The following is a 24,062-nucleotide window of genomic DNA, read 5'->3' on the forward strand; positions in this document are numbered from 1 at the left end:
ACCTCATGTAGAGTTTTTTTCATATTTTTTTCCATGCAAGGCTGAGTAAAACAAATTGTTTAGCTCAGATTTGGAATAATTACTTTTTTTTTCAAAATAATCCCAGCCCTCCCCTCTCAGTATAAAGAGGGTCAGTACCTAAGAACATAAGCAGGTGCATCAAAAATGATTTTGAATTGATTAGATAGGTTCATGCTCATAAAAATGAACCCTGCTCTTTTCAACAGAAGTCATTTGAAGTGCTTTTGATGTCTATAACACATCCCACTATCATACTTTATTTGTCCTATCTCAGATGAAGTTTTTTAGCTCACTTGGCATCCATCGTCATCGTCGAGAATAATTTTTCAAAAACTCTTGCCTGACACTACTTGACCAATTGGAACCAAACTTGGTATGAATGTCCCTTGGGGTATCATGCACAAGTTATGTTTAGTTTAATGATCTGTCAACAAACATGGCCACTGTTACGAGAATAGAACATAGGGGTCAGACAGGAGTATTTTGCATGTATCTTCAAAACAGTTAGGTTTAGCCAAATTCTGACATAGGGTAAAGTGTGTAGCATGATGAGATCTATCTGTGGTAAAATTTTCGTTATAATCTGTTAAGCCTAATTCTTTCAATACAGAAATAATTGCTGAAATGATCATTATCAAAGTTTCCAAGGGATCAAAGTTGTCTGACGACTCCATGTAAGAGTTATTGCCCTTGAAAAATTTAACCAGATGAGCGATTCAGGCTCCTAGCAGCCTCTTATCTGGATGAAAATTTAATTTCATTGTGTTTTCTAATAAATATACACAAGTATGACATGTTATGCTTCAAACATTGTGCTGATCTGGACATCAGGTATCATATTGACACATTCTTGATTTTTATTCATGAAATGGAGACCTACCTGGATTTTTCTTGCTGAATAAATAAAAGAAACAAAAAATATAAACTTTAATAACAAACAGTATTATTGCACTATCCCAGTCATTGTTTTGAATGGCACTGAAATATGTCCTGCATCATCCTTCAACTTCTGCAGCTAACTACCATTAATATTTATCTTAATCAGTGCTAATTATCTGATACATGCCACGTAAAATGGTTGGAAGACTTGTACTGTCCTGGTGCCATCTGTTGATAAAAAACAGAGATTTTTCTAAAAAGAGTAAGGGCTACTAAAAATGAACTAAAAATTTTTATAGAAGATTTGTACCCTACTACATGCTTATAATACCATACTCAACCATTTCTGCCAAGCCTATAAAGGTAAGACATGGAACAAGTTATCATGCAAAAGCACTGTACCAAATATTTTCCCTTTTTCTTCAATAAAATTTGAAAAATCTTGTATAAAAATTTTCATAATGCATCACCTAAAAAAGTCGTATGGTAAACAGGAAATAGATAAGCAAGGAACCTGGAAAGGGGGATACAGCACCGGTCATAATGCAAAAGCAATATATCAAATATCAAAGCATTCTGTTAGTGCAGCTGTTGAAAGATTACTCCTTGAAACAAGTGTACAGCAAAATTTTATTTCTTATATGTAGTTGCTGAAAATCTGCAGGAGCTGCTCTGGCTTCCAAAATTCTGTCGCCACAAAAATTGCCAGCTGCCATTTTTTGTCGCCAATTTTCAGACATTAGAGCCAAAGGGTGCCAAAAATATTATAGTATTAAGTCTACTGATGAATTATCTTTGTCAATTCATCAAAATAACTTCTCAGTATTCATGACATACATGCATGTACCAAGATTCACTCTTGATGCATGTATAAAGCAGGTTTTTAGCTCTAGTCTGTCACTTTCATATGCATAAAATAATATTATTACTCCAAAAACAGGTATTTTATTTCTACCAAGGACTTTATACAATTACTCTAATATAGTCCCTGATTTTATAATATGTTCACCTTTGTCCTTTATGGTCTAATTTATCTTACAATATAATTTGATTTTTTAATATTTTTAACAAATTTGATTCTTTTTTTCAAGTGATAAAATTTCTAGCAAACTACATTTTGCACTATGGACCATTAATTGTGTCCCTGTTTAGTTATTTTGATATCTGAGTAGTATTTCCTTAATAAGATTTTGGGAATCCCCATTCAATTTGTTTACTGATTTTCCCGGCAAAAAAGTCGCATGACAAAGTGTAAACAAATGTCATCCATTTTCTTTTGTCAATTCTTTCATTTCGAAGTGTTTAGACACTTCCTGATGAGATAATCATTGTTAATTGGATTTAATTTATTCTGTTTTTAGGTATTAAAGTCTTTTTCTGAATGTATCACAGGGCTGTGAAGCTTGTAGGTGTATGTAGTCACGTGCACATGGCCATAATTGTGTTTACCTTTGACCAGATGACAAGAGTTGTGATTGGCTCAATAATATATTTACATTTGACTGACACCATCCATAAGGATATTGTCAGTCACGGTCGCTTGGTCTAATTACCTTTAATTGTCTTCAGTGGTAAATTGGTCATGGTCAATTAACTCTGACCAGGTGTCAACACAATTGTTTAATTAGAGAGAATATCCGTTGCTGATAAACCTCCTGTCAATTTTAATATACAAAACCTAGGCACCAAGAAAATCGCCAACTGGTTATTTTCATCGCCAGACAAAATAAAAAATCGCAAATTGCAACATTGGTGAAGCCCAGCACGACCCCGGATCTGTCGCAGAAAAGTGTAAGTAATGGACAGATAAAACGATCAAAATAGAGCCCCCACTTGAACAGTGGAAATAGTCAAATTACATAGCATATCACTCTGATTTTTAAGAAAAACATAAGCTGTACCCTGATAATTTTGGTTTAATGTGCTCATGTGTCTTTTTTTTGTAGATTTTGCCCCTCTAACCTAATTTTCTAGCAGGATCACTAGGCTTCTTGTATTGTGACCTATAATTTTGATAGGATTTATCTGCTGATTGTTGTTAAATGATCAATTGGGACGTCAGGAAATCAATAGTTAGCAAGATTACAATTCTCATAATTGGCAACTCTTAACTATGTCTTAATTGTTTTAGGTAGGATATTTAGTTGTGTTATATGCATCATTAAATATCTTATAAATTCTTTATTTCATCCACCTACCTTCCAGTATAGACTTCTGTTACTGGATTCAATGCACTAGAAGCAAAACTACAAAGAGATAAAAAAAAGTCATTTTTTGTGTGAAAAAAAAAGTGATACAATATCTGCCATATAACTTGTTTCTGCACTGTCAAAATTAGAAAAAAAAAAACATGGCTTGATACAACCTAGGTGATACAAAATGTTGTCCTTCAATAAATGTGATACAAGATGTTAGTCAGAACTACTTTTCACGACCTTAAAATCAATGAATTACAGGAAATATGACAACTCCCAAAATGTTGGGATTATGATGTTGGTGTGACATTTAGAACTATTCTAATAAACTACCTGTCTTATTGTAAACTGTATGGTTTTTTTTTGTGGTGTTGAGTTAATGGGAATGTTAAATGTTAGATCAACTTATTACATACAGTAGAGTGTAAGAACAATTTTGTGTATTGTGTATCTGTATCACTTTTAATATATTGTGTATCACTACTCAACATTATATGTCTCTTGGTAATACATGGTGTACATATCAGTACATATCATGTACATGATTGTACATATACATAATGTATACAATGTGTATTACATATAAGATCTGAATACACTGACTGAATGAATGTTCATATTGAACAAATTTCTGCCCTTCAATATTCATGTAAAAAGTAATGACTAAACATGATAAAAATCATACTTGGGTACTTTAAGGATATTGGTTAATTCTTGTGCCCTGTTAATGATCGTTTCCTGTGAGTCTGTATCAAGGTAGCCTTGTTCTTGTTGCCTGGCAACCTTGGTACAACAAAGTATGGCCCTTGGTATCAGGTCCTGACATCTTGTTGATAGCTACAAGGTACACAAATAAATGCATTCATTTATTTACAAAGAAAATTAAGTTTGGGAAACTGGATAAAAACCAAATCATTAATATATAACTGTGAAGCTGCATACAAAACCAGGTCATTTGCATGGGGCTTCCTCAGATTTTTGCAAGAAAATTAGTGGACCTTACTATGTATGGACAACAGTAAGACTTAACTAGAGGCTCTAGAATCACTCACCTGAAGAATTTGAAATCATGTGGTCATATAATTTGACCATTCAAACAAAAGGTTTATATTGTCATCTATACTTACATCACTCCTGCTGATACTTGAAAGAGTAATCAAGGGAACCAAGATTCTAGCAGAAATCAAAACAATGTAATCCAGGGACAAAGACCAGACATGGAAAACAGACAAATATGACAAAAAACATAAAGTAACTAAAATCATACAAACAAAGTAACAAAAGTAAATGAGCAACTCGGACTTCACTAAAAACTGCTTTTCTAGAAACACCCGCCAAGTTGCTCATAAAAAGTCAAATCCAAGGTAGAGGAAAGAGGAAAGGAAAACTATAACACGTTGAACAAATCAGTTTTCATGGTGCAGATGGATATACCATAACGATTCATGAGTTCATGATGATGACCATAAAACTTCTGTAGTGATGACTTCAGTCTTGTAGCAATATAACCCTGTTCCAGAAGCCTAATTGTAAGAGGTCTAGCGAGATACAAAAAGTCTGTGTAGTTCCCGCAAGTTCTGGCATAACATATGAGTTGTGATATGAAAATTCCATATGCAGGTGCTGAAGGGATGTTGCCACAGATGAAAGGCAATTCTGAATGAAAAGTCATCACGTTTATGAGGCTGACTTCACAGTGTCTGTAGTATCCCTTATTTCAAGTTCCCTGGGGCGGATGCGATGTATCAAATCCTCGAAACTAGGATTGTTTAATGATAATACATCATCTATATAGTGGAAACTGAGATCAAAAGATCTAGCCAAATGATGTTCTTTCGGATCAGATCAGCCATAAAGTCAGCCACATAAGACTGATGGAATAGGTCAGCAAGTAGAGGAGCACAAATTGTTCCCATTTGAATGCCAACTGTTTGTTGAAAAACACATCCACCACACTGGACAAATATGTTGTCAATAAAAAATTCAAGCATTTTGAAAACATCTTCTTCTGTATATTTGGAAGACAATTTATAATTGTTCTTTTACAAAGTATGAGGAATCTCTACCAAGAACTATATATTTGTATCTATGCGTACCATTTTTTTTTTGGTAAACAACGATGTATAATGCTTTTGAGTCAGAATTGAAGGCTTGGGCAAATAGATTTTCATCAGAAGTAAAGTACATCTAGACATTCTGAAATTTTTTCTCTATTATATTTTCATACAATGTATTAACAATACAATTGCAGTTGTGTAAAATAAAATAAAAAAAAAACATGAGCAGTCATTATAAATATATGTACCTTAGCCAATGTTGACATCAGCATACATGTGATTTTAGCTAGAGATGTTGGTGATGATGTAGATGATGTTAACATTCCAGACATTTCATATGTTAATGCTTCTAAAACCTCAAAAAACCTCCTAATGTTCTCTGCTGTACATCTCTCATCATGGGTAATAGAGCAGTATTCTCCAATACCCCATATCTGTCAAAGTAATAAATACACTGGTATGTTATTCAATATCATAAAGGAAAAGGAATAACGCAATACAAATACATGTACAGTCAGATTTGTACTACAATTATTCTGTTTCAGGGGTCAAAATGTTTGCAAGTGCTACATAGACATTGACTGAAAATAACTGTTTGTAATGAAGTTACAAACAACATTATTTTGAAGTGCCAGGAATAGGTCATTCTTGTAATGTTTTCCGGCTTAGAACATCCTTTTTTTCCATGTACTTTTAATGTACTTTAAAGATAATAACAGTGTATTGATTTCACAAAAACATGCCTCAAGCTAGAGAAAAAGCTAGGTACAGCCTTGCATATTGCAAAAGTTCTGAGCTTTATTCATGATTTATTTTATTACAATTTTGAAGCAGAATGATTGTAGAGTATACAAATATAACAGAATGGTACTGAATACTAATACTTGTAGCTTGAGATATTGAAAAAATGGCTGTTATGAATTTCGAAATAAAAAAGAAAGTTTTATTGACGAATATACAAACAGATTTTCTTTCCATTGACTAGAATGTTAAGAAAAAGTAACATGGTACATTCAACTGTTTGTAGCACAGTGTATATTCTTGTACACCCTGATATTGATTAAAACAGGATTTTTCATTCTTTGACATAGATGCCAAATGAAGTAAAAATCAGACAATCGATTTTTTATGTGATGGGGGCATAACTTTTTGTAGGTTTAAACTGGTCTGGAGCTGGCATGTCAGTTAACAACTAGTAGTCCTTAGTTTTTATATTTGTGTAATTTATATTCAATTTCTGTAACAATCTGAACTGATTTTTCGGTGTGTTTAATTGTGTAATATTTTTTTCACAGTGGCCAGATTTTGAAAGAGGAGGGTTGTGATCAAGCCAAAATACTTTAATCTTGCCACATTTTTTGTGCCTGCCCTATGTTAGGAATATCTGGCCTCTGTATGTCTTGTTTCATTTTCACCTTTAGTTTAATTTTATGTTATTTGAGTATATAGGGGCAACTCTTTCGCTGTACCTGTGTATTGATATATAGTGGCAACTCTTTCGCTGTACCTGTGTATAATGATGTTTTGGGGCCAGCTGCAGCCTGCCCTGTGGTGTGAGGATTTCCCTAGTTCATTGAAGAACAATGGAGGGCCTTGGGGCTGACATTTTAACTCAGTGGGGTTGTTGTTTCCTTGACATATTCACCAAACATATTCTCATTATATTGTTAACAAGATTAAAAATACATGTATTGATAAACTAACTTTTATAATAAACATTACTATACCATATTGGCAAAGAAATCATCTCTTCCAGTTATGTTAGATGGAGTCATAACAAAGTCCAATATTTCTGTCTGTTGGTCCAATAGGATTGTAGGGTGTTTCTTAAGTAACTTCACAAAATTCTGAGAAATAATTCTGTAAAGTTAAATAAAGCATATTGTTAGAAAACAAAAAAAATCAGGCATATAACATTGCAGTACCATTGATATTTCCTACAAGAAAATTTGAAATGTGTTAACAGTTTTCTTGGCACATTAGAGCTTTCATATGAAAAGATTATATTCTTTTGATTTCTGCTGGAATCTTTGTTCCTTTGATTACTGTACCATTAAAGCTAAAACCATGCAAAAATGACTACATTAGGGTCCAAAAAGATTTCAATGATCACTATAAAGTTATTCTTTAAATTCTAACAACTTGGAACAATCAATGTATGGACCTGCTTCTCACTGCAGCTGTGATTTATAGCTGCTAATAAAAATGTGATGAAAGAAAAAGAAAGAGAATCAAAATTTTCTAATAATATGCACAACAAATGGCAATGATTTTCGGTTAAAGTTAAAAGGGGCATAACTCCCATGAAAATTACAGAATCAAAATTTCCTGATAATATGCACAACTACATATGGTGTTCTTGCTATATACCAAGCTTAATGAAATACTATTGGGTAGTTTTAGAGGAGTTGTGATGACAAGCTGATTCATGATGATTTATGGTAAATTTCTAAGTCCAAAGGGACATAACTCCAAAAATTAGAGAATAAAAATTTCCTGATAATATGCATAACTAAATATGGTGTTCTTGCTACATAACATAAGGAATTTCTGTAAAATAGTTTGAGACAAGTTGCGATGACAAGCTGAAGTGTTTCAGACCGACTGAGCAACCCAACTCCTAGACCTGCTTCTGCCTTTGCCAATGCAAGTAAAATTGACAACAAAATCTGAAGTGACTAAAAAAAATGGAGAAAATTCTCTTAGTTAATGCATGTTACCTTCCCTACCTTTTCACATCGGCTTTATATTCAGGAATATTGAAGAGCAGTCCAGACCTTTCTATTAAAACAGGTAACAGCTGGGAAACAAATTCTGTGGATGCTTCCTCTAGTATCACATCAAACCAGATCCTTGTATAACAATAATATTTTAATATTTTATCTTAACATTACTTTGCATGGTTTGTCATGCTAGGTATACTCCACTTGTAAAGGAAGTTGATATCAGACAGTAACTTACAGCGTATGCCTTATCATAAAAAAAGTTACATAGCAAATTTGTAATTAATCCATTCACAGCTGAGATAATTGTGACAGAATTCGGATTGACAGATGGAATGACAGACCAACAAGGTGATTCCACTATTACCTACTCTTTGAGTTTTGGAATAAAAGGTAGTAACAGTATTTAAAGTGTTGGTATTTAAATTCTTAAGGCAGTTCTTTTCTTTTTTCTATTATTTCAAGTATTTGAATTTTCCTGATTAAATGATTTATATTTGTATTTCTTAAAATGAAGCACTACACATTATCATTTATCTGGACTAAGAAAACTATGATAATTGGTATCCCACAAACTGATTCCTTTATATAAATCTGTTTGGCCTTAGTACATTAGTTCAACACTTATGAATTATAGAAACCCTATGATGCCAAAACTGTGGTTTTGCTTTGTGTTGTTATATAAAGCTAAAGCAATAATGACGGTAATTCTTCTAAACAATTCAAGAAATGTTACCTAAGAAGTGCTGGTACAACTTGAGAACAAACTACAACACGTGGATGTCTACAATAATCCTCTAACATCTTGTGAAATGCTCCCAATCTGTAACACAATAAATATGAATCAGATTCCTATGAGGATTAGACTGTTTTTAGACAGAAACACATTGGTAATTATGGATAAATTTAAATAACATAACAAGTGTAACATTTTTAATTCTTTTTCTTTTCTACCCAATGTAACTTAAGGGATATCTTTAAGGGTTTAGGAAAGTAGTCGTCTCAAACATAATGATGAATAATGAGACATGAAATTTGTATTGTTCAAAGGATTCTTATTAAGTAATCTACTTGTGCATCATTCCTTGTGGCGTTAAATGACAAACTAATTGCATTCATGTCAAGCCATTGTTTGAAAACAAAAGAATCCTGGTGATAATACCTGCTGACTGCTGATACACCTTACTCAAGTTACATGTATACTGATGGTAAAGCTTATTCTAATCTGTTCTCCAGAAATCAGTATTTATGTTCATTAATGTCTTCAATGATTTGTCATGATTTTATAACCCTATTCCCCCAAACATCAACATACCATATGATTAACAAAAACAAAAAAAGATAATAAATGTTGTCTGAGATATTGTATTAATTAATCAGGTGTTCGCCTACTACAAACCTGTTAATGGTTTCTCCCTTCCCACCTTCACCTCTTGTAAAGAAAAGAAACATGGGTCTATAGAATGGATGTTGATAAGCTTCCATAGAATTATTAGGTTCTGTTTCTGGCACTATACTGATGTCATCTGTGTTACAATTCTCCATTATATCAAGGCATACAGTTACACATGGTAAATCTACCAAGATATGGAACACCTACAAAATGAAAAAGTACAAAATTTGAATACATGTATTCAAGAGGCTCTCAAGAGCCTGAACCACTCACCTGGTAAAATACATTTAACAAGTTGAATACATACAAAAACAAAAAATGGTCGAACACTTTTGACCAAATTTGCACAGAAATCATGATACTGAACATTTTTGTGAAAAAAAATAATAATCATTCTACTTTTGTTAACCTAATAACAGGCTAAAAATGCACAAAAATCATTAAAAAATGCAACAGATTTTTCCCATGATAGATCTTTACACAATTGATATTTTTTACAATTTACATTAATCATTAATCTGTTAATGTTTTAATACAAATAAGCGAAAAACTTAGAAAATGGTCAAAATGACACTTTCTGGGCCCATAACTCAGATTTTTCTGAAATTTCTACCAAAAGTAGATATTGAAACAACTAACATTTTATAAAATTACATTAATCATCAATCCACTTTCATTCTCTAAATAATAGGCAAAAACTGATAAAAACATCAAAAATGACACTCTCAAGGACCATACCTTCAAGAAAGGTCAACAGAATTTTGCAAAATTTGTATTAAAATAGATATTGAAAAACTTAATATTTTATCAATTTACATTTTGCCACAAATATAAATCAATGTGTCTTTACATAAATGTTCTTCTTTGTGTAACCATTATGTCAACCAAACCCTCAAATTTCATTTTGAATTTCAATAAATAAGGGTGGATCAAATTTATGTATGAGTGAATGCAATGGTAGTGCATCTTAAATAAATGCAATTACATGTACATGTTTTTTTAGTACCAGTCCACATAAAATTCAGACACTGCCTATAGTAAAATGATTCATGGTGTAGAAAAACCCACCAAACAAACAATGCTTTTTCAGCCTACATATGCTTTATTTTCACATAACAATTATTTTTATATTCAGATCTGCACTTTTGAGAAAACATACATTTATCTCCCAATAAAATCAACCAAATCAAACAAAATTAAGAACAATAACTCTTGCAAAATGCCAATTTCATGTACAATCTACATAATTTTTATCCCATAAGTGCAACAACCAAATGAAAAACTAAGATTTGTTATGTGGTCTATAGATGTTTCTGAACAAGTAATAATAGTAAAGTTGGTGGGTTTTTGACATGCATGAATCACCTCCTGCCTGATTTTTATAAAGACAGTTACTTAAAAGTACATGCAATATGGACAATTTTTTAATGATATTTTAAACCATTTTCCTCCTTCAATACAATATTTTTACTAGCTCAGAGCAGTTATTAATACATACCTCCACAGAAGATGTAGGGGACATAACTGCTGGTACAATCTCGCAAAACTCTGATATAAAGGATCTAGGATTCCATGCTAATATCTACAATAATATAATTACACCATTAAAACTACCATTGCCATGTACATGTATTTGATATAAATACAAGCAACCTTTAATTTTTTGTTTGTGTTTCCATTAGTAGAAATGTTCGATACTAAAATACAATCCCTTGATCTTTCTTTTGAATATTTACACCAATAATACTGAAATTTGGGAGTAATTGTTAAACTGTAGTACCTATTTTCTGTATAAATATTTCATCAGCATTTGGTGTATTTTTTTTATGATTGCTTTCACGTAGCTTATCTCTATTATAAATTTGAATATGTTAGGGAAAAAATTTCTCTGGATACTGGTTTCTCATACAAGTATTATAATCTTGGATATGTTAGGGAAATGATTACTCTGGATACTGCTGTTACTCATATCTAACATTGAATATGTTATGGAAGTGATTACTGGGGATATTGGTTTCTTATATTATAACCTTAAATATATTAATAAAGTGATTTTTGAGAATACCTATTTTTTTATCTTCTAACCTTAAAACATACATTGTATAAGCAATTTAGGGAAGTTGATGCTTAGAAAACTTTTTTTTTATTCTAAAATATATTAGGGAAGTGATTACTGAGGATAATGTTTTTTATATTCTAACCTTCAATATATTAGGGGATTGATTACTGAGGGATTTTTTTTAAAGATATAAACAAAGTAAAGCAATGTTCTTTTCGTAGCTATGGCAACCATTTTGTTTGGACTATGCACATATAGGATACAATTTTTAAACTAAATATCCTAAGCAAGGGTCCGGAAATTTGGACAGCCCATGCCAGTCATTTTATTAAACTTCAGCAGACATTTGTGTCAGTCTTTTACATGCTCTGATTGAAAATAAACTTAAAAAAAACTTTTTTGCGTAGTTATTTTAAGATAAATATTGGAAACTGTGTTATTTCATCACATACTCTGTCTTTTACAAAATATCAGAATGAGTAAATGAATTTGGTTTTGACCACACGTGGACATTCTAACATGTAAACAAAACATAGTATCTCTCCGACTCTTTCATCACATAGGCAAACAGCTGAAAACTTCCAAGTGATGATAAAAAATGTTGATTATTTATAAAAGAAAATCGTGAATACATTTTGTATATTTCTTTAAATGGTCTTTTGACATCTGTATTAAAAAGATTCAATTGATAAATTAATAATTACAAACTATGAATGATTTGTAGTTTCAGTACCATGTTTTTTCCTTACCCCTGAAAGATCAACAGGAAAATGATGGACTTGTCAATCTTTTTCTTAATAAATCAAGTAATAAATGTATGAAAATTCTCTGAGTTATTTCAATTAATTCGTAGACGCAATGGGGCTACATGTGTACCGTTAATTCAATTATGTAATCAACTAATCAGTTACAGGTAAATCACTATCACAGGTGGCTGCACATCAGCTAAAATTGACACACACCTGTCAATTAATTTCCAATAAACAGTTAGGAGACAGGTAGACAGGATGCTAATAAAATCAAGCAGACTGTAATTTATAAGGGTTGACAATTTTTTATGTTCGATATTTGACCATGGTTGTAGGTCATTTGCAAGATTTGTCGGTTAATGACCTGCATTTTTGACCGTTTCCGGACCCTTGCTGAGGATATTAATTTTTTTATTATTCCAACCTAGAATATATTAGTAAATTGTTAACTGAAGGCACTGGTTGCTTATACTCTAACCTTAAATATATTAGGGAAGTGATTACTGAGGATACTGGTTTCTTCACATAATGTCTCTAAGTTGTCTAAGATAAACATCACAGAGTCAAAAGCAATGGCAGTGTCTTTATAGCTCCATGTCAAGCATTTATGGAAAAAATGACGTAATAAATCATGAGGGTCATGAGCAACTGTCCTGCCTGAAACAACAGATAATGAGTTACTAGAATAAGAACTTGAATATCTCATTATATATAGTTTTACCAATCAAATGAAAAGAGTCTTAATACAGTACATGTACATTTGTAATTTATTGATCATTCTTAAAAAAATTCTTAAGTAAGTGTTACCACATGATATCTGGCCACTACACATTGTGGGGTAAAATAATACTATGAACCATACATATTTAAAATCATACAAGTGTTTATCATACAATTTTTAATACAAAAGTAATCATACAAAACAATGTTTACATGCGTAAGGAATATGTAAACATACTGTGATTAAGAAAGAACTGTAGAACAGGTAGTAGTAATCTAGTTTTACTCAGGTCCTGTGTAAGTCTGTTGTATTGTCGTCTTATTTCTTGGTAAACTCTGGCTACATGTCCATTATCAATCTTACACACTAGGTCTAACAATCTGATTGTTTCTAACAAACACTAAAATACAGTTACATTTTGTAAATAATTTTCTAATAATTCACTGTAGTCAGATATAACAATGAGAAGTTTAATAGTGAAATGTCACCATGACTTTCTTGTGAGAACAAAAAATCTTATTTATTTTCAAAATTATGGTTAGAAATTTAAAAAGTAAGCACAACACTTAAAACTAGAATAAATGTACTTCATATAGGATATAGGTAAAACATACATGTATTTCATTATTTATATTGCAACCACTCTATTTGAAATTCAAAATAAACTAACTGTATATTTACAAGTGATAAATGATTACTGACTAAATATAACTTTTTTGGTGACATCACATTATTCTGAAGTTGCTGTGATGTTGCAATTTTCCGATGCTTTATAAAGTCAATAACATTCAATTGACTTGACAAAAACTTTGATAAACGAATTTATGGAATAGCCTTACATTTTCCTGTGGGTCCGAGCCTCATACGTATGTCAAGTAAGGGCCCTGATATATCAGTAAAATTAACTTACACAATTCTGAAGATCAACATCGGTAAGCACTTTGGGTTCTGAAATAGGAAAAAAGGTAAAAAAATGCTACATACGATATGGCATATGAGAGACATTAACTGAAAGATAAAGTCACCTGCTTATTAACACTTATTCAATGGCATGTAAATTTACTACTTCAACTTTATCTCAGGATGGCAGATTGTTAATATTCCCAACATACAAACAACTTGTAATCAATCAAATCTGATTATATTTTGTTTGTTGGAATGTATATCAGAAACCAAATATATACTCCCAAATATATCCTACAAGATTACTCCCAAAAAATACTAACTTCTATCACACTGGTCAAGAATCCTGAAGCAGTAGTCAATTGTTTTCTCCACCAAGTTGTGGAAAATCTTTGACTCACTCCCACTGATTCCTCCATGGCAGTTAGAAATCCATTTATATAATGTAGAAAAACTATGAATATTCATCATTTGGTCCTCTGTGTAGTATTGTCCTAAAAAGTAAGGCATTTTTATTAAATAAAGAAGTTAAACCATGAAAGTAAGATACCATTTTAATTAAATAAAGCAAAACAAAAGGGTTATTTCAAGTTTTGGTTGCATTCTGCACGTTAATAGGTATTAATCTTAATTCAATTAAATAATACATCGGTAAATATCAAGACCATATACTGTAAACATACTATTTCTATTCAATGTTGCTAATTTCAGCAGATTCTGTTAAATGAACATATCCATGGGTATCATTGTTCTCATATCCATGGGTATCATTGTTAACATATCCATGGGTATCATTGTTCACATATCCATGGGTATCATTGTTCTCATATCCATGGGTATCATTGTTAACATATCCATGGGTATCATTGTTCTCATATCCATGGGTATCATTGTTAACATATCCATGGGTATCATTGTTCTCATATCCATGGGTATCATTGTTCTCATATCCATGGGTATCATTGTTCTCATATCCATGGGTATCATTGTTAACATATCCATGGGTATCATTGTTCTCATATCCATGGGTATCATTGTTCACATATCCATGGGTATCACTGTTCTCATATCCATGGGTATCATTGTTCACATATCCATGGGTATCATTGTTCACATATCCATGGGTATCATTGTTCTCATATCCATGGGTATCATTGTTAACATATCCATGGGTATCATTGTTCTCATATCCATGGGTATCATTGTTCTCATATCCATGGGTATCATTGTTCTCATATCCATGGGTATCATTGTTCTCATATCCATGGGTATCCATTGTTCACAGTATGTTTAATAGTGTTAAATATCAATATTGGAGTCTGTCCATTGTGAAAAGGGCAAAAATTAGTACACCACAAACCAAATTTTGTAATTTTATTTAACCATTCTTTACCATTAAATGTAAAATATCCAATTTCTATTTTCAACTTGAAAACAACAAATGGTGCACTACCCCCTCTAATATGTGTGTGTTTTCATGGCAATGTAATAATTCAGATCCTGGACATCCACTTTTATGTCCCAAATATTTTCAAGACTATTGTACCGCAGGAATCCACTTAATTTCTGAAGTAGACAGCTTTTTGTACAGCTCTTGTGAACATTTCATCAAATTTTAGTTAGCACATGTGTATTTCGTGCATTTATGTCAATTTGGCAGTGCTTTATTTTTTTAAAAATCAGATAATCTGGTTATTCGTTTTTGTTTACTGAACTGAAGTCCTGGATTATAAGGACAAATGAAATTTTTTTTGGATTGGTGGTAAAAATGTTAATTTTATTAAGAACTACAGTAGCTAGGAAAACTGAGAATTTCAATATCTCAGCTCACCATTGAAGAATACATGCAATACCAGTTATACAGATAGACCTATGCATTAGAATCAACCAATCTGAAAATTGAGGACCAAGACAACATATGTCCACATGGCTAATCAAAATTTGTACCACTTGGGTAACCACATTATGTTCAATCAAATGTTGTTTAAGTGTCAGTCTCTGTAAGAATCAGGCAGCAGATGAAATGTGGTATGAAAAAAACCCACCATTCTGATAGGGTAATTTGACTATTTACAACAACCAAATCAAGGAATAAAGACAATATTTACCATACCATGCTGGTGCTGAGTTATAATTTCATTGAAATGCACTGAAAATGAATATTTCAAAAGCAGATAGCTCATTTTTCTTACATTCTATTGAAAAATTTCAGAGCTAATCCAGCAATGGAGAGATCAAATAACTCTTTTCAAATAGATAAAGCATCCTAGAGTGATGTATCATCATCAGATTGGAGAAGTTATAACATGCATGTTTCTGATTTTTCCCATTTTGCCTGATTCTTACAAACACTTACACTTAAAACTCAAAGAGGTAGTGCCTTCATATTTAATCAGTATTCCAAACCTATTAAACAAAAAAAAATGACAAATAAAGATTTTATGTCATGTCTCCTTTAAATAAAAAAAAGACTTCCTACATACCTATATTAAGAACAGTAAAAAAATTTCTACTTGGAGTACCATCTATTTCTGTAACTAGAGTCTGCTCTTTTTTAAAAGGATTAATTGTGTATGGATTTGGAGCTTGTTTCATACTGGCTTTTGACAATACATCACATAGATAAGAATTCACATATTCCACATGTCCTGGAAAAGAAAACATCAAATATACGTAGAGATATAGGTATACCAGACCATCTTGAAGAAAATCACCCTTAAACATTAAGTGTGTATTAACAAATCATCCCCAAACATGAAGTGAGTATGAACGAATCACCCTCAAATATGATGTGGGTATAACTAAATCGCCCTGGAAAAATCACCCCCTCAAACATGGAGAAGTAAGTATAACCCAATCACCTTGGGAAAAGAATCACCCTCAAATATATATTGGGTATAATTAAACCATCCTGCATCTTTCTCATATCATACCCTTTTTCTTTATAAAGTATATTCTGATGGTTATCATCAGCAAAGATCTAAGAGCAATCTATTTGAATTATGACAAGAAGATATGGTAGTATTGCATACCTTTTATGGTATCATAATACATAACTTGTATTTCAAAGATTCATAAGCAACTTACCAATATTAATTTCTATACATGTAAAAGTTTGGGAAATGGCTATCAGAAAAAATAACAGTTTGCTCTGCATGTTAAAGTCAATGCTTTGAGAGGACAGCCATCTGGTTAAAAAAAAAACATGTTAATTCCATATTTGGTTAAAATATTTTTTAAAAAGCATATTTATTACATTTTGACTTGAATAAAAATACACTTCACTTTGCTAACTACAACACTTAAAATATTTCAGACTGGGTTTATCTACTCATTTAAGAAATGTACTTTTACCGATAAATATAATGTTTTGCAGGCACAGCCTGAAACAACCCCACATGTTAAATCCTGAACATTGAGAGCAAGTATAGTCATTACATCTACACATTACACAAAATGTTTGTTTGTTTGTTTGTTGGGGTTTAACTTCCGAGCAGCAATATTTCAGCTATATTCAGAAAATGAGTTTGACGTTTATTAAATATTTGACACAGCATAGTTTTTAGACAAAGAGTAACTGAATAGAAAGGGTATAGTTTACTGTACAGACATAAAATTAACAAGTTAAAACAACTCAATTCATATACTTCTCTACAAAAGAGAATCAAAATGAATAAAATGTTTTAAATCAAGTAAGATTAATTACAAAAAGTAAACAAGATAATTTAACCAATCAAATTATTGTGTTTAAAGAAAAGAAATGATTACAAGAGTAGGACTGACTGACAGATGGCTTAAAAGCATTTTACACTCTGTAAAATTTGTTCTGGGAGGAAAATGTTATGCTGGGTATATTTAGAAGTCTGTATCATATGGGGAAATACTTATAAAGAATTGTGTATACATGACATTTATTAACTATTAGAGACAATACTCACTTTTCTATTTTTGGTATTAAATCTGTCCAACATCCATCCTTGTTTCCCTGTAAAGTACAAAAAGTTACTTTGAAATTAAATAAGATAATCCTATGAAGTTTTTTTTTAAATGGGTTCAAGAATATTATTGTACTAATCATTGAGTTAATTAGTTTATTTTATTTTTATGATATAATTTATGATCAATAAGTAGAGTTAATAAAATGTCAAGTGGGTGGGGGAACACATAGATACTCCGACAGAGGTCGACCATAAACATTTGGGGCAACTAAGGACAAAACACTCAAACCTTATAAAGCTCTGAGTTTTGATTGTGATTTAATGTTTGACACAGGATAATGACACAAGTGGAAGTGGTAAAATAAAATCAAAATGTACTTGCAGTAATACTTATAAAATATTACATGGACAGACAAACAAAGGGACAGACAATTAGATTTCTACATACCCCAAAATTTCTTCTGGAGAGTATGATAAATAAAAACCTAAATGAAGCTTCAATCATCGGAGATAAATAATTCACAATTCCTTAGGAATTGGTGAAAGTGTCTTTGATTAATGGTATCAAAACAGAAATTGTTCCATATTTGTAAGAATAAAGTCCCATAATTTAAAAATGTATATTCTGAGGTAAAAATCAAAAGGGAGCGTACATTTATAGATGTAAACAATTATTAAAAAGTTTCAGGAAATTTGCTTGAAGCACTTTCAAAACATTGCCCAAATATGAGAAATCCAACTCTTTTATGAATATCTTATAGCTTAACAAAGAAAATTAAAAAAAAAAAAAAAAAAGGGAACTTTCACCAATATAAATAAACAATTCATCAAAAAATTTATGGAATTGCAGGAAGAGTTTTTGAGTTACAGTAAAACAAAGGATTTGCCAACTTTGTATGAATAAAGTCCAAAATCTCAAAAACATAAATCTGAAATTCATAAAATGGAAAAGAGACTCACATCAATAGAAAGAAACATTTATTGTGTGAAGTGTGAACTGCAGATGCTATAGTGTCCACTTGTTCATGAGATGTTTCTTTCATTGCTAATTAAAGTATTGTATGAAAGTTCACCTGAAAAAAATAAATCAATGCTCGGTTAGCAGCAAGTTTAGGATCATTCTGTGTTTCAATGCCCAAATCCTTCGTGTCACATGGTAGTATTTCAGACAGTATTTTCTGACACAACAAACATTCCTTGGTTTTACCAGGGTCCATTGATTCTACCATATTGACCATTGTTCTTATTAGATTTTTAGCCAAGCTGAAAACAGAAAAAAAAAGCATACAGGGAAAACATAACTTTATACAAGGGAAAAGATATACATGTACTGGTACTAATAGTCTATAATTGGGAATAGAATTTAAAGTTTTAAAAAAATCAGCAAGAGAGTTTTACAGAAATGTAATTTGTGCAATGATATTAACTGTAGTAATTAGTATTTATTGATAACAACAAATTTCTATATATTATTATGAGGGGTTTCTCTTCTATAATAACTGTGGAGCATACAGACATGTACAAGTAAAGTGGACTTCTCCTGGCTTATTGGATGTTTTCAAAAGACTTATTGCAAAGGAGTTCAGAAAAGAATATCTTAATATTTTGTTAAAGAGTAATCAAAGGAACCAAGGTTATAGCAGTAATCAAAAGAATGTAATCCAGGGACCAAAACCAGACATGGAATACAGACATACACAACAAAGAACATAAAGTAACTAAAATCATACATACAAAGTAACAAAAGCAAATGAGCAACTCAGACTCCACTAAAAACTGGGAGCATGGACCAGGTGCATCGGTAGGATAAGCACCTCTGCTTTTCTAGAAACACCTGCCGAGTTGCTCATAAAAAAGTCAAGTCCAGGGTAGATGAAAGAGGAAAGGAAAACTATGACACCCTGAACAAATCAGTTTTCATGGATACACCGTAATGATCCATGAGTTCATGATGACGTTAAAAATACAAAACCATTTATTAGCACAACAAATACTAAAAAAATCCCAAATTAACCCATAATATGCCTAAATGGGTATACCTGTTAAGAAATAATTCATTTGCTTTTAACACAATGTGATTCACCCCTAGGTTTGCCATATTGTCAACAGTAACATTATTCAACATATTTACATACCACAAACAACTAAAACTTAATAATACTTACTATGGTTGTGATGATGATGCATGAATAATAAGATATAACTTTCTGAGTTGTGTCATACACTCATTTGCTTTTTCTGGATCATATAAAGTCTCCAATATACCATCACATATTTTGTCAATTTCCTCTTGAGATGTATCTCTGTAATATTATGCAAATTGAAATGACATTGATAAATATCAAGTATATAGATATAAAAAAGTATATATATATACTGTTTTTGATCCCATTCTCCTCCTTCTCTCAACTGAAAACCTGCATCAAATTTTTGCTTTGTTTCTGAATACATGTAATTGATTGATTGTTGGGGTTAAACGGCCGGGCAGCAATATTTCAGCTATATCCAGGTGATGAACATGAAATGATGATGAATTGGAAAATGGGAAAGAAGATAAGGTTAATGGGGTTGACAAATTTTGATTGCCACTGGAAATAGGGAGAGGTGGGTAGGGTTGGGCAATTTAGCCTCCTGTGGCGGAGCCCAATGGTTCCCAGTATGAGAGAACACCATAGAAGGGTTCTCCAACGTGCAAGGAATGTGCCATCTTTCCCAACACATTGCACCACTATGATATGCAGTCAGGTTTTCCATATTATGACATGACGACCCCAGCATGTAACATGCCGGGGGTACCCAATTCCACCACCTGAGGCACACAACCCAGTTGCTCTGGGCAGAGCGCCCTAGCCCCCAGCCAGGTTTCAACAGTATTAAGTTGCCTTTTACGACAAGCTTAGCCCTACTGTTGGCCTATTCTTTTGACACTTGGACCTACACAGGAGGTTTTGTTTCTGTGAACATTTGTTTGTTCAGAAAACATGGTTATAATACCATGACAAAAACTATATTACCCGTTCAAGTTTAGTATACACATAAAATAGTATGGCTTCTTTCAACCAGCTAGCCCTGAAACATGCAAACAAACATTATAAGTAACTTTTAGAAATATAACGAGAATAGGTATGGTGTATATTTCAAAGAGAAAACAACCCCACCAGGATGAAAATGTCAGTCCAAGGCCTCCCACTGGTCTTCAATGAATGAGAGAAATCCTCACTCCACAGGGCAGGCTGCAGCTGGCCATAAAACATCATTATACACAGGTACAGTGAAAGAGTTGCCCCTATATACTCAAGGAACATAAAAAATAAAGGTGAAAACGAAACAAGACATACAGAGGCAAGAAATTTCTGACTTGGGACAGGTGCAAAAAATGTGGCCAGATAAAGAACTTTAGTATGATCTCAACTCTCCCCTTTTAAATTTGGCCACTGTGGGAAAAGTATTACACAATTAAACACACCTAAAAGTCAGTTCAAGAAGGTCTGAGTCAGCATTACAATGGAAATAAAGAAACTGAATATAAATTACACAAAAGATTTCTAGCAGTTTATTGACAAGCCAGGTCCAAACCAGTTTAAACTTATAAAAAGTTATGTCCCTATCATATGAAAAATCAATCCCAATTATTTATTTGTCACCTAAAACCTTGAAATTTGAGTACAAACAAATAATAAAAATATTTGATGAAAACATGCATAAACATAAAATCCTTGGTTTATGCTACAGAACTATGTAAGTAAATGTATAAGACATTGCTATATAGCAGTGATTTTTCTAGCACTCATCATTTTCGTCATTGACAAAAGACTTTTCAGACTGACGAAAATAATCTTGTCTCATTTCATCACCTGAATTCTTTGAAAGTACAAAAAAAAACATTAAGAACTGTAAGCCCAACATTGGTTGAGTGGGGTAAGGGACAATTTGTGTCAGTATTTTGTGTTAACAATAACCTAATTCACCAATTACACTAATCAGGCACTTGGGGTAAATATTGATCTCTTGACCACTGAAGTGTGACTTTAAGGTCTATAAAGTAATGCTGGTAAAAATTTCTGTTGGAAAAATTCCTTTACTTCTCGTTAACTTTGTATCAAAAATGACATAAAAGTTATTTATCATTTATTTTTATACATCAAACTTGCAATTGAGAGGCTGTGTAAACCAAATGTGGGTAATTTGGTCACTACACTTTTGTATTTTGTAGTTGCATGTCGGCAATATTTACAATCTTGAAAATATCATTTATCAAATCGATGAACTCCCCTGGACCAATACTTAATATAACTGTGAAATTATGAAATAAATTTGTCATTAACTTGCATGGTCCTGATCCCAAAAGCACAGTTGATATTGTGCTAAAAATAGATCTAATGAGGTACCACAGGGGAAATACCTATTTGAAAATATTTATATCTGTCCAATGCATGTAGTACTGAAGCATGTTAAGGCAGTTCATATCTATATCTACACTAAGATAGATATATTTTTGTGTTTCTACAAAGGGTGGCCTTGTAGAAAACAGCATATTTTTTATATTATTATTAAAGACATTTAAAATTAAGCCACGGATGTATATGTCCCGGATTAAAGTATATGAGTGTAAAGGGATTTCTATTGTTGATAATTCTTAAAGGCTGGAGAGTTTTTTTTAATTAATTCTTAGGTAAGGGATTGTCTCGAAAACATGCTTGCATGATAGTGGAAAAAAAATGTGCTTTATTCATATGCAATGTACATTTAAGTTTTATTTCATGTCTTTACACAGTGTTGTAAATAGCAGATGATAATGAAATATCATGTCAGATGCAAATACTACTTTAAAAAATATACCATTAAAATGCTCCTCATTTTCTCATGGGAAAGTGACAAAAGCTTTCAAAATTGTGGAAAAAAACCCTGATATATATAGTGGTAAAAATTAGAACATGGGATGATATTTCTAACATCAAGGTTAAACCACCTGGTTTTTACCAATAGTTTTAAACATCCTGGTCAATACTCCCAAAGTGGTTGATGCTGGTCAATACTAGTCGATAAAAATTTATAATTTTTTTTGTCATTATTCATTATTTTTTTTTGTTCTTTATTCAAATAATAGTTGATACATTAAATATCTTAAATATTTCAGTGTTCTTACAATTAAAATCTCTCTTTTTAGCTAAATCAATTAAGCAAATACTATGTGACTTGTTTTTTTTCACCAACTTTGTCTGACATACATGTATATGCATGCAGCAGTGTTAAAAATAAGTTAATGCTGAATGCTGTGCAGCCTGTGTAAGACCCTTTATTTTCACACCAGACAAAATATATAAATAACATGTGTATAAGGCTTTGCCAAGTGTAGCATTGTATAACTGAAGCCAGTCAAACTTTGTTCACTTGGAGCAAGTGTGAACACTTTAACATAAGGTAAGGACTTAATACAGTTCATTATGGACACAACTACTGTACAATATCTTGAAAGCCCTCATTAAGCAGAACAATTTTCCAAAAAATCATTAGAATCAAATGAAAAATTTTGAAAATAGTCTTTCTATAAATGATGTTTTTGGGCTCTTGACCCCTTGTTATTCAAAAGCAGTGAGAGATATTCCAATACTGACTGTACCAGGGATTTCCATTGTCAATCCAACGAAAATGCATAGCCATGTCCCCCACTAATCGTTGCTGCTAAATAAAGATGAAGTGCCAAATTCCCATTCCTGTGAAATTCGTCAACACCATTGACAAAAATAATACATTTTCCTGTAGTTTTCATACTGAATTCTCCTTCAACTTAAAGATTAATGATGTCACAATTTGAAATTACATCGATTCAATGACATCAAAAGGTTACTTGGAGACAACTCTGGGGTCATTCGGAGCAAAATGACAAGAGTGACTTCATGTATGCAGGCCAATAATATATGATATATAATATAGTACATACATGTACTCAGACACCGGAATCTCTTTGCCCCCTTCTTCCCAGATGAGGAAAACAATAAAAGTTTCATTCATTATGATTAATTTTATGTTAATAGCGATACAATTAACTTTGTTGAAAGGGAATATATTGCACGACTGCAAAGAGGATTTAGGTTACCTGACTTGATCATATGATGTTTAGACTTTAGTATAAAGTTTTCGATAATAGAAAGTGTCATCTCTAAATGTTATGTCTTTTGAGAAAATTTGCAAGAAAGTTTGTATTTTCGGAAAGGGAAATTTGCTGTCATAGTATAAAATACCTAGCCTGAAAATACAAGTTTTCGACACTGGACAGCGCCATATTTGTTGACAAGTGATCTCGACTTTTCGAAATCTAATACATTGCTGGAACGAACACACTGAGTTTTCATGTACAAACGATATGAAGAAACATGAACAAGAAAATAAGAAGGGAATCATAAAAAAATATTCAATTGTTTAT

The 24,062-nt window shown here is 32.0% G+C and overlaps 1 protein-coding gene across 1 annotated transcript; it reads right to left on the reverse strand.

The window, feature by feature from the left end:
- Positions 1 to 935: 935 nt before the first annotated feature.
- On the reverse strand, positions 936 to 23,943 carry LOC148619348 (AP-5 complex subunit zeta-1-like). Its single transcript, XM_088579143.1, has 19 exons — positions 23,881 to 23,943; positions 19,804 to 19,941; positions 18,712 to 18,901; positions 17,639 to 17,685; positions 16,788 to 16,888; positions 16,184 to 16,348; positions 14,024 to 14,194; positions 13,708 to 13,745; positions 13,035 to 13,197; positions 12,555 to 12,733; positions 10,767 to 10,850; positions 9,275 to 9,471; positions 8,612 to 8,698; positions 7,882 to 8,004; positions 6,880 to 7,012; positions 5,401 to 5,586; positions 3,781 to 3,932; positions 3,099 to 3,146; positions 936 to 1,128 (listed from the first exon to the last, which is right to left on the reverse strand). Exons 1-19 carry the CDS (start codon positions 23,919 to 23,921, stop codon positions 1,059 to 1,061), a joined length of 2,313 nt encoding a protein of 770 aa, XP_088435269.1. The 5' UTR covers positions 23,922 to 23,943; the 3' UTR covers positions 936 to 1,058.
- Between the last annotated feature and the right edge of the window lie 119 nt (positions 23,944 to 24,062).

Source organism: Perna viridis, chromosome 4 (genome assembly GCF_037379345.1).
Source record: "Perna viridis isolate PV_CMFRI_1.1 ecotype Kerala chromosome 4, ASM3737934v1, whole genome shotgun sequence".
Classification (NCBI taxonomy): domain Eukaryota; kingdom Metazoa; phylum Mollusca; class Bivalvia; order Mytilida; family Mytilidae; genus Perna; species Perna viridis.

What these genes read in the sequence shown, in the direction of transcription:
- LOC148619348 (XM_088579143.1), bottom strand. Translation starts at nt 23,921, where the DNA reads ATGGCGCTGTCCAGTGTCGAAAACTTGTATTTTCAGGCTAG. An exon ending in ATGTTGATCTTCAGAATTGT is followed by an intron (nt 13,198 to 13,707) that starts GTAAGTTAATTT and finishes ACTGTATTTTAG; the next exon opens with TGTTTGTTAGAAACAATCAG. An exon ending in GTTGTACCAGCACTTCTTAG is followed by an intron (nt 8,005 to 8,611) that starts GTAACATTTCTT and finishes TTGTTATACAAG; the next exon opens with GATCTGGTTTGATGTGATAC.